At 38.6% G+C, this 14,918-nt stretch overlaps 1 protein-coding gene across 3 annotated transcripts in view; it reads left to right on the top strand.

The window, feature by feature from the left end:
* necab2 (N-terminal EF-hand calcium binding protein 2) overlaps window positions 1-14,918 on the top strand; it is a 140,566-nt gene that overhangs the window by 30,205 nt on the left and 95,443 nt on the right. For all 3 annotated transcript variants that reach the window (XM_024282705.2, XM_024282704.2, XM_036212495.1), the window contains exons 3-5: window positions 7,178-7,286; window positions 10,834-10,859; window positions 11,044-11,141. In XM_024282705.2, coding sequence (XP_024138473.1) covers window positions 7,178-7,286; window positions 10,834-10,859; window positions 11,044-11,141 — 233 coding nt within the window. The remainder of the gene's footprint in view (window positions 1-7,177; window positions 7,287-10,833; window positions 10,860-11,043; window positions 11,142-14,918) is intronic.

Raw genomic sequence — 14,918 nt, 5'->3', positions numbered from 1 at the left:
TACACTCAGGTCGAACAGATTTCTATTATTAAGGTTTTGCAATAACAGCAGCTTTCATGTTCATGCATCATGAAAGAGTCCACGTGTTTGTGTGAGATGGAGCAGAATCAGTGTTAGGAAACATGAGGAACAGGAGGAAAAGCTGCTTTGGGCAGCACCGCCACAAACGTTGGCAGAAAGAAAGAAGCAAGCTTAGACTCTCCTCCAGAGCTGCAGACAATGAGACACGCACATCCAACTCATTTCCTCTCCCTGGGTACCTCAGGCCAGTTACATAATCCATACAAAAGCCATGCATGTACTTTTCCTAGAGCAGCACTTTTACAGGAGAGTACTTAAACATCACGAGTTGGGAATTCTTCATATGCTAAATGCACAAGATGTTAGAGAAGGTTGAGTTTCATCCAAAAAAAGAGCTCATTGTATATGTATTCACTTCACTTATATTTTCACCAACATGTTTGCCTTTTTCTTATAGACCCACACCGTTAATCTTTTCATCTATTTCGAGTGTTCCCAGTGATTTTATTTGTGGTTTTTAGTCCAAATTAAAAAAAATCAGTTGTTTACTAGGACATAGTTTCTGCAGAACAGCAGGAGTTTATCAGAAATTCACCTCTGAGTTGTGGGTGGGGCTGTTGGCGCAGAGTAACCCCACCCCCTTTCCCCCCTTGTTGTTGAGAGCTCTCTGTGTGGCCTACTTTTTATGTAACAAATAACACCTTAATTTAATATCAGTTTTTCATCCTGATTTACAATTTGAACAAAGAAAAACTCTGAAATGCTATTTGAGCTTAATTTTCTCAATCATCAAAAAAAAAATGCCACAAGAACATGTTAAAAACACAAAAAAGACAATTCTCATTAGTAGATCTTTAAGTTTGTCCGCTTTATATGCTGTGATGATCATATATTTTTTAGACTTTAATTTGTTCCTATCAGTGTAAAATTTAAAGTTTTCATAAATGTGTATGTGGAGATCTACAAATGTTTTTTCATAGGTTTGCAAACTTGTTAAACAAACAAAACTAAGTCACAAATGTGTATAAAAGGAGTTTTAAAATGAACAAAATAAGATTGTGTTCATGTTCAGACTAATTAAAATGTTTTAAAAGTTGCAAGAGCCATGGACATCCCTTAAGCTGATCACTTTCTATCATATTTTCCTCCACAAAAGACATAATCTCCTCTCTGTAATGCTTTTGTACGAAGATTCCTAGTTTTGGGAATTTTTAATATTCTTGAGATAAATTAACAGACTATTTTCATGCCTTTTTTTTGTGTTGAGACGGGATGTTTCCTGTGGAGAAGGACAAGTGTTGTATACACATAACCACATATTCAACACTGATTTCCTTCTTTGTGGTTCTTCTGTGCATGGCAGAGACATGACACAAGGTGGTGAATGGGCTTCTGGGTATGTGAATTGAAAGGGCTGAATAAAGTGGTGGTCCTGCGAATGTGTGTCTCTGAGCTCTTTATTTTACAAATGAAATGCTAAATTACCAACACCCAACCCCGGAAAGTCAGCCTCGCTGATGATTTGATTTTGAGTCACCAAAAAGTTAAGAATTTCTTTAGTACTAAAGCTGCACATGATGCTCCACGTCTTTCATATATAAGCACAGCTCTGAAAAACAGAAAAATGTTCTCGTCAATGTATTACTTTTTTTCTCAACGAAAACAAGTCATAAATTTAGCCTATGACTTTTTAAATCAAATATACGACTTTTCTCGTAATTTAACAGGTACAACTTCTTTCTTGCAGATTTACGAGATTTAAAGTCGTAATCAAATGGTCCTAATGCTCCAATGTACTGCAGCAATTTTGCATTAAATTCTTCGTTTTTGGGAATTCTGTCATCACTCTAGAGTCTCAGGAACTCCTTTTGTGAAGGAACACTTAACTGGTGTGTTTTAGTTTAAAGTTGATGAAGGTTTTTACTCATCTTGGTGACGTTGTGTTGGGTTAAGATTGAGTCATGACCTCTGGACTTAATACGTTTCACTGCGTCCGGCAGACTGGTGAACCCACTGGGATTATTGGTGAAATGTTTCAGAGATTTCAAATCAGGATTACATAAAACTTTTTTTTTTATTCAAAGTAATGACTTTTGACATATTTTCTGCAGTTGTTCTAAAAAGTAAACCTGTTTTACAGTTAAAACATCCCTGTAATTCGTCTGAGAGTGACTGGTTTGATTCCTGTCAGCTGTGGGGGAAAAAAGCACCAAAAAAGCTCAGATGGTCAAATTGTTATTGGCGTGTGGAAAACTCATCTTGACAGGGCCGCCCGCTCCTGCTGGTCTTTGCTCCAATAACTGCAGGTGTCTGCTGCCTCAGATCTGTTTTTTTTTCTGCTGTGTAAAACCATTACTACAGAAATTAAACAGGAAATAGTCCAAACCCATTTCCAGCAGCCTTTCCAACTCAGTGAAGCTACAATTATGTTTCAAAAACTCCCATGTAAGAAATAAAACAAACATTTCAAGAAATCCACGTAATTCATCTTATTGGGGGAATCAGATGATAGTGAAAGACTTGTGACTAATTTTTGTTCATAATTTGTCTTCACGTTTGACTAGTTTTGATTTGTGTCAACAATAATGTCCTAATTTAATCACATTCAAAGCAAAGATGAAGTAATTACAGATGAAGCTAAGTTATCAAATATTTCCTGATTTATTTTTTTTTTTATATTTTCATTGGTTTATGGGACATTTAATACTTTTTACTCATCCAAAATTTGAGGATTTATTATTTCCATAAATATATACATTTATCATATGTCCTCTTGGGTTTGATGGATGGAAATATCCAATGAAATAAGCCCAGTGTGACCTAGCAATCTGTCCATTTTCTTAAACAGGCATCTTAGAGCTCCCCCTGCAGGGCATACTTAAAAAGTCTTTTGCCACCAAGAGGGGTAAATTCTTGCTTTGAGCAAAACATTCCCTCAATTTACGTAGTGGCTTCCAAAAGAAGGAAATCAGCTTTATAGACTTCTCCTCTGCGCACACACACTCTTTGCATTATTACCCACAGGCTCTTGTGATTGAGCATAGCAGTTTTAACAGTTTAATCTTGCTCAGTTTGGGGGCTCTTCCCACCCCAGTGTTTTATTTGGGTCAAATTCTTGGCACAAAGCCCCCCTCCCATCCTCCTCCGGATTATTCTGGACTAAATTATTTCAGAAAGTAGTTTTTCATCTCAGCTGCACTGAGAAGAAACTGTCTGCCGTTGCATCACTTCCTGTGTGGGTGACTTGCATGATTACTGAGGAGAGTGCATCTCTGACTTGTAAATAATTTATATTAGGGGCTTGCAGGGTGAATGCTGGCTGCAGCAGCAGGACTCTGCACAGAAGAAGCTGCAGAAAATCAACTGTGCTTTTTCATGGCTGACCGTCCGATCGGGGCAACACCAAGTGCCCGCTGTTCTTTAGGGAGCACGGAAGGGGAGTCTTTCAGGAAAGATTTGAAATGTCGCTTTTGTTTGACGTGTAAGCTACAACTGTTCGGTGCTTCTGGAAATGGGGTTAGCATGCTTTACAGAGTTGTGTTAGTGGGGAATTCCAGCAGCCTGTGTGCCCCAAATTAGGTCACTGCTGCATTAAACACCCCTTTTCTTCAGCATTGCCTCATTGCAGGGCAGGTTAGTATCAGAAATAGCTGCAGACTCACATATGCCGCCCAGCTAACCCCGAGGGCAGACGCTGTCAAAGTGAGGAGTGGCATTTCAGAAGTCCACCTTAAACGCTGCCTCTGCTGTGAAAAGGTTATTGTACAAGGACACGTTTCTGTGCTCAAACCCAAAAAGTGGCATCTGGGATTCTGCAGAGGGTTTTCCACTGACAAAGTGCTGGTAAAAAGAAGGCGGGGGGGGAGGCTGTTTAACTGTCCGAAATCTGCTGGTCGCTAAAAAGTGCCAGAGCGCAGCCGTGAATAGAGTCATAAAAAGCAATTGGGAGCCTGATAAGGAGGATTGAAAGGACACGGGAGATGCTTGGAGGTGGGAGTCTGTGATGGAATGGAGGCTGGAGAGCTGCACATTTGGATTCAAGCCTCCGTGAGGCTGCAGTCCTTCTGCCCCCCGTGATTCTCAGCACTCTGCAGTGCTCCCCCTGCTCAACCTGCTGCATCCCATCAGCCACATTCAAGGACAGCCACACTCTCAGGGCAGGGGGATTAATATTTGATATGTGGCTCTGCATCATGTGGAGAGATTCTTACAGTAAAGAAACAACAAATGCACAGAACTGTTGGTGAAACACTCGTTATATGAGAAGACTGCAACAGTTGGATCCTGATTTCTGTAGAAACATTTAATGAGTTCAAACGTTAACAATAGCCTTGTATTGTTTTTTTTTACTTTTAGACGTTCTGCAGAGATCTGATGTGACTGATGGAGAAGTTCTTGTCGTCTTCTGCGCAGTCACTCTGCGCAGTGGGGAGTTTCTGCCTGCAGATGCTCATTTTAGCTGTGAGATTTGAATTTAACTCTGAAAGGAGCTGAAGTTGACTTGGAAAATTGTGGATTTATGAAATCATGTGTGTCCTTACTTACTTTTCATACCATGAATGAATTGAAATTCTTCAATTAGCTTCTCCTTCTTCCTTATTCCTTCCTTCTCCTTTATTTTCTTCCTGTCTTTTTCACTTTATCTTCCTCAGCTTCATGTTCTCCTCATCCTTATTCTTAGTCTTATTGTTGGTCTTCTTTTGATCCATCCAGGGTTGATATCTGAGCTCAAATGTTGTTCTAGCTTTCCTTACTTTAACATTTCTTTTACATTATTTTTGGCTTTTCAACGTTTTTTGTAGAATCCTGGTTCCTAAACCTCCAGGGAAAGAATTGCATTTAGCTATTTTAAAGCTTTTCTGAAAAAAAGTAACATTTTGAAAACGTGGGACACTAGCAAGTCTTACAGTTTAATCCAAGTGTCCAAATATAATCTAATATGTTCACTAAAACAAAATATCAGAAGAAAAATACTAATTTTGATTTTTTTTCTGCGTTTAAAATGGAATATTTATATTTTACAAGGATTTTATTGGATGTTGGAACATTTTTGCTTCAATTCTTCATCAAGATGTTCATGATTTCCCTTGGAAGATTGGAAATGTTTCCTGGGATGTTCTAATAATGAGAACAACAGCTCTAGAGATTGTGAGACATTATCAGGTTATTGTGTTCATCAGAAACACAGAAAACTCAGACAGACGGGGCTCAGAGGAAATGAAGACCAGAATGATTTTTATCCCGCTAAAAGCAGGTACGAAAGTTTATCTGAGTGTTTTAGGGAGCAGTGGCAGACTTAGCAGTTTTGGAGGGGGCAGGTAGACAATAACATGTGGGTCTCTGCAGCAGTTGTATGAATCTTTTTTTTTTGGTAATTCTTTAAATGTTTTAAAAAATGTGCCGGCCAATCTTGCAACGCTAAGCGGTTGCTAACTTGCAAAACTATGTACACTTCCTTGTCTACTCACTAAATAGTGCACCATATAGTGTATTCACCATTTTGTAGTGCTGTCCGAATCTACAATTCTGAAATCGAGTGCCCTAGAAATTTCCCAGAAGTCTCTGAGAAAAACCAGTCTGCATTGATGCTCTTTAGATTGGTGAAAATAGACCACAACGCTTTTGAGTTTGAATATTTTTTCCAAAAAAATGTTTAAATGTAATTTAAAAAAAAAAAAAAACATCAACATTTTCACCATCAGAATCCTCTCATTGATTAGATTTTCACTTTGTGAAATCTGTGACATCATACTTGCTGTTTTTTGCAGTTAGGGATTAGGGTGGGAATTCAGACGTCGCCCAAGTCTCTCGACTTTTATATATATATATTTATATATATATTCCATTACTGTAGGGAAACGAGGGAGGATGAAACACTTTCAAGTGATCAGTCTTGTGCAATTTCAGTGATTCATCTGCACTTTTTAAATGACAGAGTTAAATGATGAGAGTACAATTTATGTTAGACACTGTGTTAGGTTTAAACAACCTGAAAGATTTTTCTGTAGGGAAGACAAGAGAGAGATTAGTTCATAAATCAGATTTTTCTTGCACAAGGAGAACAGACAGAGAATGTTCAAACGAGTCTCGACTCTGCTCTGACGTTCTTGGTCCAGGTCTTCATTTTTATAACATATAAGGGGGACCCTAGTTAGACTTACGTTCGCGGCTCTAGTGGGAGAAAAGAAACAGTCGCAAACTGGTTCTACTACCATTAATGTCACGGTTTAATACAATAGGTCGGTGCCAGTCCCTTCAAGTATCTGTATTATATCAACCTCCACACAGCCTTCAGCTTAGGACGGATGCAACCTTCCAGATACGAGCTGAGCACGACCTCGAGCCAGAAGATAAAGAAAAGAGGTTAAAATCATACAAAGCAAATATTTGATAAATGTATGTACAACTCTATCACACTCTTAAAGTGTTCTGCTCGGGGGGACCCAGAGCATTGGAGGTACCAGGCAGTCGCCTACCTTTGCCTAAATCCGCCCCTGTTCGGGAGCATCTGAACTGGGGGTTTCACCTCAACATTCTCATAATTCTAACACCAAAGTTATTTTTTATTTTAAGTATATCTCACCACATTGGAAAAGGGGGGCTCTCGTTTAGGTTATACACTTTGCTTTTTTTTGGAGAGGATGTGATGCTTTTTTATGGTATTAGTCTGGTTTCTTGCACGCATATATTCCGTTTTGTTCTCTAAATCTGAAGATATTGCTATGTTTATCTTTATTTCTTCACATTACTGCCCTGTTAGCCATCAGTTCTATTAGATGATCTTATCCTATTTAACTGTTTTTGACCTTTTATTAACCTCATTTAACCTTTTTTGAGCATGTTGTTGTCATTATTGTTAAATGAATATTTTCATGAAAGAATATAAAAACGCATTATCCCGTTGTGGTATAAGTTTGTGAAATATTTTTTAATACTTTGACAGTGTTCAAACTTCTGCAGAATCAGTGTTGAGCATAAACAGCAATGAACAGATGGAGAATTACAGTGAAAATATAAATAAGAATTCATCAGAATGAAGAAAATGAATAACTCATGTTTCGTACCTCTCTGGTGTTGACATGAAATGCTCACTTTAGCCACAGGCAGCTTTCTTCTCCCTGTAATTAAATGCTGATGTGTTTGTGTGTCTCTGCAGATGATGGAAAACTGTCTCTGGATGAGTTTCAGGCCTTCTTCTCTGATGGCACGCTGAACGAGGAGGAGCTGGAGAAGCTGTTTCACACCATCGACTCTGATAACACCAGGTCAGCATGCCTGCTGCATGACTGCGTTCTGTTTGCCTGCAGCATGCAAAAAACCCCAGTGCCCTGCATAAAATAAGTCTTTGCCAGCCGCGTACAGATGTGTGATTGCTACACCGTGACTCACTTTTAATTATATAAACGTCGTATGAAAGTGTCTGATTCCCCACCTGTTTGCATGCATGTCGTCTAACCTGCACCAGAGGAATTTCACAGTTTTCCTTTTTTCCAATAATCACCTCACTGTGCAAGACTTTTTCAATCAAATAACTCTTGTTAAATCCATTTATTGACTCTTTAAAATCAGCTTAATGGCTCATCCTCTCAGTAATCAGGGGAGGCGTGCTGACACGGCTGGATCTGAAACGCTCAAAAGCAAGCTCTGTTCATCTGCCGCCTCTGCGTCCTGCAGGAATAAAATGAAACCAAGCAGAACAACAGCTGACCTTTTTAAACTTGTAGTTGAACTAAATATACGTGTATAAATCCATGTCAAACTGCAGCTATTTTTCAAGCTCTTTTGGTGCCCAAGCTGTAAGTGGACAGTGCTGCAGCTGTCATCTAAGCAGTCATCATGCGCGTTGGAGACGGCCTCACTTAAACTTTTTTTCACTGCTGACGGAAAAGTTTCTGCTCGTTAAAGTAAAGTGAAGTTCACACCTACACGCCAGGCTTCAGAGAAAGCTATTGATTGGGCAGAGTAAAATCAGAAATGAGGATGTAAGCATTTCTTGCCCGAAGCAGGAAGTTGAAGGATGGAAAAGATGGAGACTGAGCTCTGTCCTGCCAGCGGTCCGTCATCTGTCTCTGGTTTCCTCCCATTTCACCTCAGCTGTCTTACCTTTTAAGGGCATTGTCTGAGCTTCCTGTCACGCTCTTCAAGCCTTCATGCTGCCATTGCTCCGCCTGTCACCATGCACTCCTCGTCCTCTCTCCAACTGTCACTCATTCCTGTCTTCTGTCCCGTCTGGCCTTGAATCTTCCCTCTGTGTCTTCCAGTTATTACCTTTAGCTACAAGAGGAGACAACGATGTCTAAGCTGTTGCTCTTCTGTAATTCATCATTTAGCTGCATTTAGAGTTCTTCCTCAAGACTCCAAAGACTGATTATTTTACGTCCATCACTCATGACATAATCAAGAAGAGTGAATTTAAGGGAAATTCATCTTTGCAGCTCAAATGTGCTTAAATTCGCATTTAATAAGCAAAATATGCAACATAAAAATGAGTTGATCTGTGTGAAATAACAAAAGTACAGATCAGGAATTAAAACATTTAACTTTTACATTAAGTATCAGTTAGATTAGGCATCCATGACTCATGATGTAACACTACAAAGGTGAGCACAAAAAAGTTAAACTAAAGGCTAAAAGAAGTGGGCTAAAAAATGCCTAACTCCTAAAAGCCCCACAATAAAGTATATTGTGATCATCCATCTTCTTTTTGTGCTATTGGGACAAAATATGAGTTTTACGAAACAAACCACCATGCCTGAGACTGAGGATGCACATTCTGGCAGGGTAACATACCTTGGCACAACACCTGTTCAAAACAATACCTCATCCCTCATTTGAAAAGCATTCCAAGGAGTGTCTTAATTGTGTTTATGCCATTTTTAGCCAAAATTAAAATATATATATACATATGTTGTTCTCTTGGACATATTTTCTGCTTAGCAGCAGTATTTCCTTAGAAACTTGCCTCCTGAGTTATGAGCGGGCTCATTGGGGAGTTGTAAGCCTGCTTCAACTTCCTACTCTCTCCCATTCACTCCCTTTAGCTTACAGCCCATCACATCACCACACATAATTAGTGCAACAAAAATGGCTAAATAAATCAGAGCTATTCGGCCGTACAGTTTTGAGTCAGATGGCAGTTCGGCTGAGGAGAATTTAGATGTTAATGGATCTATTTGTCTGAGTGGATGCATCAGAATGAAGCAGAGCAAAGAGCTTACAGCCTGCCATTGTAGGTTTTGTCGCACCTACAAGCTTTTTTCAATCTCATTTTTTTGCTTGCTCCTGATTATGATTTGAATAAATGCAATTTTAAGCTTGATTTTCTTTTTTATATGTACTCCATCATCAGAAAAATGCCACAAGAACATGTTGAAAACACCAAAAATGCAACTATCATTGGAGAGGGTCTTTAACAAAAGAGCAATGAGAGACTTTCCTTCAGGTGTGGGGTAATTTTTTTTTTTCAGAACCAAAGGGAGGGCAAGGAGGGGCAGTGTTGCTCCTATAATGGTCCTGCCCACAACTCAGAGGTGGGTTCCTAATGAACTCCGTCCGCTCTGCAGAACTCATGTCTGAGAAAACTACGGGTTTCATGATTTCAAATAAAAACAGCGTAATCATAATAAAAAGCCCACTGGGAACGCTTTTAAGATGGATCAAAAGAAGATTAAAGTGGATCTTAAACTTCAAGTTTAACAGGAAAGAATATTACTTTTTTAGAACTAGATGAAGTATTTTATTTTTTCACAAGCTGTGCTATAAATCACTCAGTTTAGCTGAATCAACGGTTTCTTTCAGTCTTTTATCAAACACTAATGCAGCACTTCAATTAAAAAAGGACACTTTAAAAAAAAAACTATCTGAATTTTAAAGTAGCACATTGTTGTTTTTGTTGGATCATCGATGGTGAAATAGCAGGATCTACCCTTTTCTCTCATGCATGAGCAGAAACCACTGGAGTTCTTCTACTACTTTGCCTTTCGGCTGCTCCCTTTAGAGATCTCCACAGCGAATCATCCGCCTCCTAACTCTCTCTTCTACATCTCTCACCATCATGTCCTCCTTCACTGCATCACTAAACTTCCTCTTTGGTCTGTTTTTCCTTGTATCTCCAACCTCAACATCTTTTTACCAACATCTTCACTGTCCCCACTCCCAAATTGTCCAAACCATCTCAATTCTTTGTTTATCAGATATTTAAAAAAGCCACCTACTGACTTCTAATCAAAATTTTAGAGACTGTGAATTCAGGAATTCTGGGAAAAGAAGGAAAACTCAACTTCGTAGTTTCATTCAAGAAAACACGATCAATTAGTAATGCTTGAATATGTAATCAATATTTCCTGTTTTCCAGCCCAGTTCTCATGTAGTTCAGACGCACATGGAGTTGCTCAGCCTTCCTTCTCTGGTCTTTAGTTCACCCATCATCATGTTTCCCCTCCTTCAGTCGGTCCTTCCTGTCTGCGCTGTTTCTCACTCTCTCCATCATTCAACCGGGCAAAGTCTCATTCCACAGCAGTGAAGAATTTGCTGCCAAATGACTCCCCATCCGGTGGAGCGAGCATGAGTGATGCCGCTGGACTGATTCAGACTCCTGTCAGGATCCTGTTGGATCGCTCCCCGCCTGCCAAACTCTGACTCTTTCTTTTGTGTTGGTGTGTGGAAGTTTAGAGTACTTGTTAGAATTTGTAAGGCTGCATGCTAAAAACCTCTCCTTGTCTCTGATGCATCGTTTTTTTTTCCTTTTCTTTCCACTCTCCTTACTTCTCACCTTTCCTCTCTGTCCTTCTGCTCCTCTGCTTGCTGTGATAGTAATGTAGACACTAAGGAACTCTGTGGTGAGTACACTTCACACACTCACATTAACACATTCATGTCAATGCTCTTGACCCCCTCCAGTATTAGAATGAGCCTTTATTCTAAAGTATGCTTTTTTTTCAAGTAGTAGAGTTAATGACATACTTAAGTGCCTTTTTACAGCACAGTTTGACTCAAAAACTGGATGTTTTTGTGTGAAAACAGACTACTTTGCCAAGCACATGGGAGACTATGAAGGAGTTCTGGCCTCATTGGAAACACTCAACCTTTCCATCCTCAAAGCCATGGACTTCACCAAAAAGGTACAATTGTGTAACAATTTAAGTTTTCTTCCTCATTCTTCTAAATGATTTCAACTGAATCTGAAAAGCTGGAAAGAAGAATCCAAGGGGAAATATCCGAATAACGCATCAATAAACTTGGCCTTATGTTCCCTGAGGCTGGGTTACTCGTTTTGGTTTTTAACCAAAATATAAATATGTAATGTGATTGTCATGTAGTGAAGCAGAGAGAATATTTAAGATCTTCAAGAGGCTGAGATTCAGGACGAGGTCCACTGACCATTACAGTAGCAGCAAAAAAAAAAGAAAAAAAAAAAAGAAAAATGCAAGTTAACTTGACCAAATATTATATGACAAAAGTATAGAAACACAGGCATTATAGTTTAAGCTTAGCACAGAGGACTGCAACCTGAGGCTTCAGAACCGCATGCAGCTCTTTCCTCTCTCCATTTCAGTTTGGAAAAAAAAAATAATATTTGAATAAATAATTAACAGGTTTGTGGTTTTAATTTGTCTTGGGGTGTATTCAGAGTGGACACATCTGGTGAATCAGAGTTCATTTACCTCAATAATCTGGAACAAATGTTCAATCTGATACACCCAAGTGGCCACTGGTCTGGGACCAGGTATTAGGACCTTTGGACCAAGAAATTGGGCACAACTGGAAGACTTAAGTTGTTGTTCATATAAAATGAAAGATTTTTGCCGAGCACTTCTAGTTCTGTAGAGAAAACTGGCTCTTAGTCTGGGGGTGATGCTGGCAGTGCAGACTTCATGAAAGGGGCCGTCTCTTTTTGTGACATCAGCTCGTTAGAAACGCTCGCTTTTGTGAGTTGGGAGGGGCTGGAGCTCAGAGCGCAGGTTTTTAGAGGATTATTCAGAAATACATGAATGGAGATAAAAACACCGCTTTGGGATTTTTTATAGTGAGGAATGAACATTACAGTGCCCTTAAAAGCTCAGTGTATTTTGCATGGTATAGGCCCTTTAGGTTTGTGGTAATTTGTTAATAGAATAAGCTTAAAGCACATTTTAATCATCTGCTGCACAACAGTGTCTAGTTGCTGTTCAAAGGCAAAGTTAGAAAAATATATGAATGCATCCACATGTAGTAGACTTAAAAAAAGATTCTACATCAGTATCATTATGTTTATAAGAGGAAAAAATTGATGGTTTATCAAAATCATAATTATATAAAATGCCATTTTGCATTAAAATTCAAATAAATCTGCTGCAGCAGGAGGATGCTATTTTGATGTTTACATTTTAAAACAAACTTCTAAGTGTGGATGTTTTAAAGTAAAGTTTTATATATATATATGAACATTTTCAACTATTGTGTTTTTTTTTATTGTAAATATTTGAAAACAACAATTTATAAATGAAAGGCTTAATGGTCACAAAGACATGTATAAAATGCATTTTTGGAGCTCAATTTGGAGCTCTTTCTGGATTTTGAACAGTCTTTAGCCTTAAAAGTTTTGATGGTTTGAAAAAATTCTACTGAAATACTGAGACTAGTAACTTCATAATCTCAACTGTTGCTTTTCTTAGTTTTGTTGGTTTTTCTATGAACGCTAAGACTTATTCAGCAAAAGACCTTCAGCTGAAATGCTTCTAAGAAACTTTGAGCCATTTGGAAAAGTATTGTTTATTTTGTGCAGGACTCTTTTCTTCTTTTTGTAAGAGTGTATCAGCAGTTGGGTCCAATGTTCCCTCAATTTTTTTGTGCTTCTGAGCAAACACAGAGCGCTCTCTCGACCACAGTGGGCAACACTGGGGGTTCACTCTGTAGTTGCATCTCTTCCAACTGTCTGAAAACTCATATCTTAACTGGTCGTGTAGCTTCTTAAAGTAATCAAACTGCACCACTAATTTTCATCATATTCAATATAAGGGATTTGCAACAATAACAATGAAAAGTAAAAACTTTTTTTTTTTTAAACACGTTCTGGGTCCTGCTCCTGCTGTGGTTTGGGAAATTAGCAATGCTGCAGTCTGGGTGGGTCCAAAAACAAGTTTAATGGATGCAAGAATTGTGAAGCTGCTACAAAATAAGAGTCTTATGTTCAAAAGGAACTTTACTTTTGAAAATGTGATTAAAATAGCTTTCGATTCCAGTAAATATGACCTAATGCAGAAAATCCAACAAATGACCTTTTTCCGTTCTTTAAAACTAGAATCCCTGGAACTTTCAGCTTCCCCTCCCCATCTCAAAGTAGTGTTGTGGTGATCACCTTAAACCATCAATGACTTCCTGTTTTCGCAATGCAGATTGTGAGGTTTAATTTTGCAGGTGAAAGAAGTATTTTTAACACAGAAAAATACAATAAATGACAATCTGGTGACATGGGGGAGGAGGGGGGTGATAAATCTTTGATGCTTTTAAACCATGAACATTGTGTTTACTTTAAAATTTTATTTTTACCTCAAAACTGTTCAATGCAGGGGAAGGAAATATTTTTACAAACAGAAGGTCATGGGTTCGAATCCCGCTCAGGAATAGTCCACATTAAATATTAGTTTTTACTTTTAAATTGTATTTTTACCTCAAAACTGTTCAATGCAGGTGAAAGAAATATTTTTAACACAGACTAATGGCTTTAAACCATCAACACTGACTTCCTGATTTCGCAATACAGAATGTCATGTTTAAATTTAAGTTTGACATGCATTCCAGATTCCGCCACTAGACAGTCAAGTGGTTATGGCTGCGGACTCACAAACAGAAGGTCATGGGTTCGAATCCCGCTCAAGAATAGTCCACTTTAAATATTAGTTTTTACTTTTAAATTGTATTTTTACCTCAAAACTGTTCAATGCAGGTGAAAGAAATATTTTTAGCACAGACAAATGGCTTTAAACCATCAACAATGACTTCCTGATTTCGCAATACAGAATGTCATGTTTAAATTTAAGTTTGACATGCATTCCAGATTCCGCCACTAGACAGTCAAGTGGTTATGGCTGCGGACTCACATTCAGAAGGTCATGAGTTCGAATCCCGCTCAAGAATAGTCCACCATAAATATTTGTTTTTACTTTTAAATTTTATTTTTACCTTAAAATTCTGACATGGGGGGGTGGGGCGGACGTTTGATTCCTTTTTGATGCATTTAATGACCTTCAAATTGCAAATTAGATCTAGGTTGTACCACAGCACACAGTTCTGCTCCCTCCCCCCATCCACATACCTAAGAGAAACAGGTTTTTTTAGGACCAGGCAGTCCTGTCCTACAAGAAAGACTTTTCTCCAGTGTGTCTGTGTTTTGTGGCACCACTGGCTGTCTTCAACATTCTGGTTGCCTTTTTTGAATTGGGAAAATTGTCTTTTTACAGATGAAGGCTTGTCATCTTACTCTTCTTCAACAATTAATAGTTTATTAGTCTACTTATGTATAAGTATCATGTGGAGAGGATGTGCTGGCTGCAAATCCATGTACTGGCATATCCTCATCATGGGAGGAATCTGAGAAGATGAACTCTGATTCCACAACAAAAGAATCGTCTTCACTGCTCCCAGAGTCCACATCGAGGATTATTTGAAATAGAGCTAAGCGTTTCAGAGGAGTGTGAGTCTTGCTGATATTGGGATGTTTGTCTTTTTGACTTGAAGATGTGTCTATGTTTATAAGTCATAAACATGCACTATATAACCAAAAGTATCGGCTCACCCATCCAAATGATCAGAATCAGGAGTCCTAATCACTTGGTCTGACCACAGGTGTATAAAAATCAGCCCTCAGACATGCAGACTGTTTATGGAAACATTAGTGAAAGCATGTTTTGCTCTCAGGA

Source organism: Oryzias melastigma, linkage group LG6 (genome assembly GCF_002922805.2).
Source record: "Oryzias melastigma strain HK-1 linkage group LG6, ASM292280v2, whole genome shotgun sequence".
Classification (NCBI taxonomy): Eukaryota; Metazoa; Chordata; class Actinopteri; order Beloniformes; family Adrianichthyidae; genus Oryzias; species Oryzias melastigma.
This window is presented reverse-complemented; position numbering and strand designations above follow the sequence as displayed.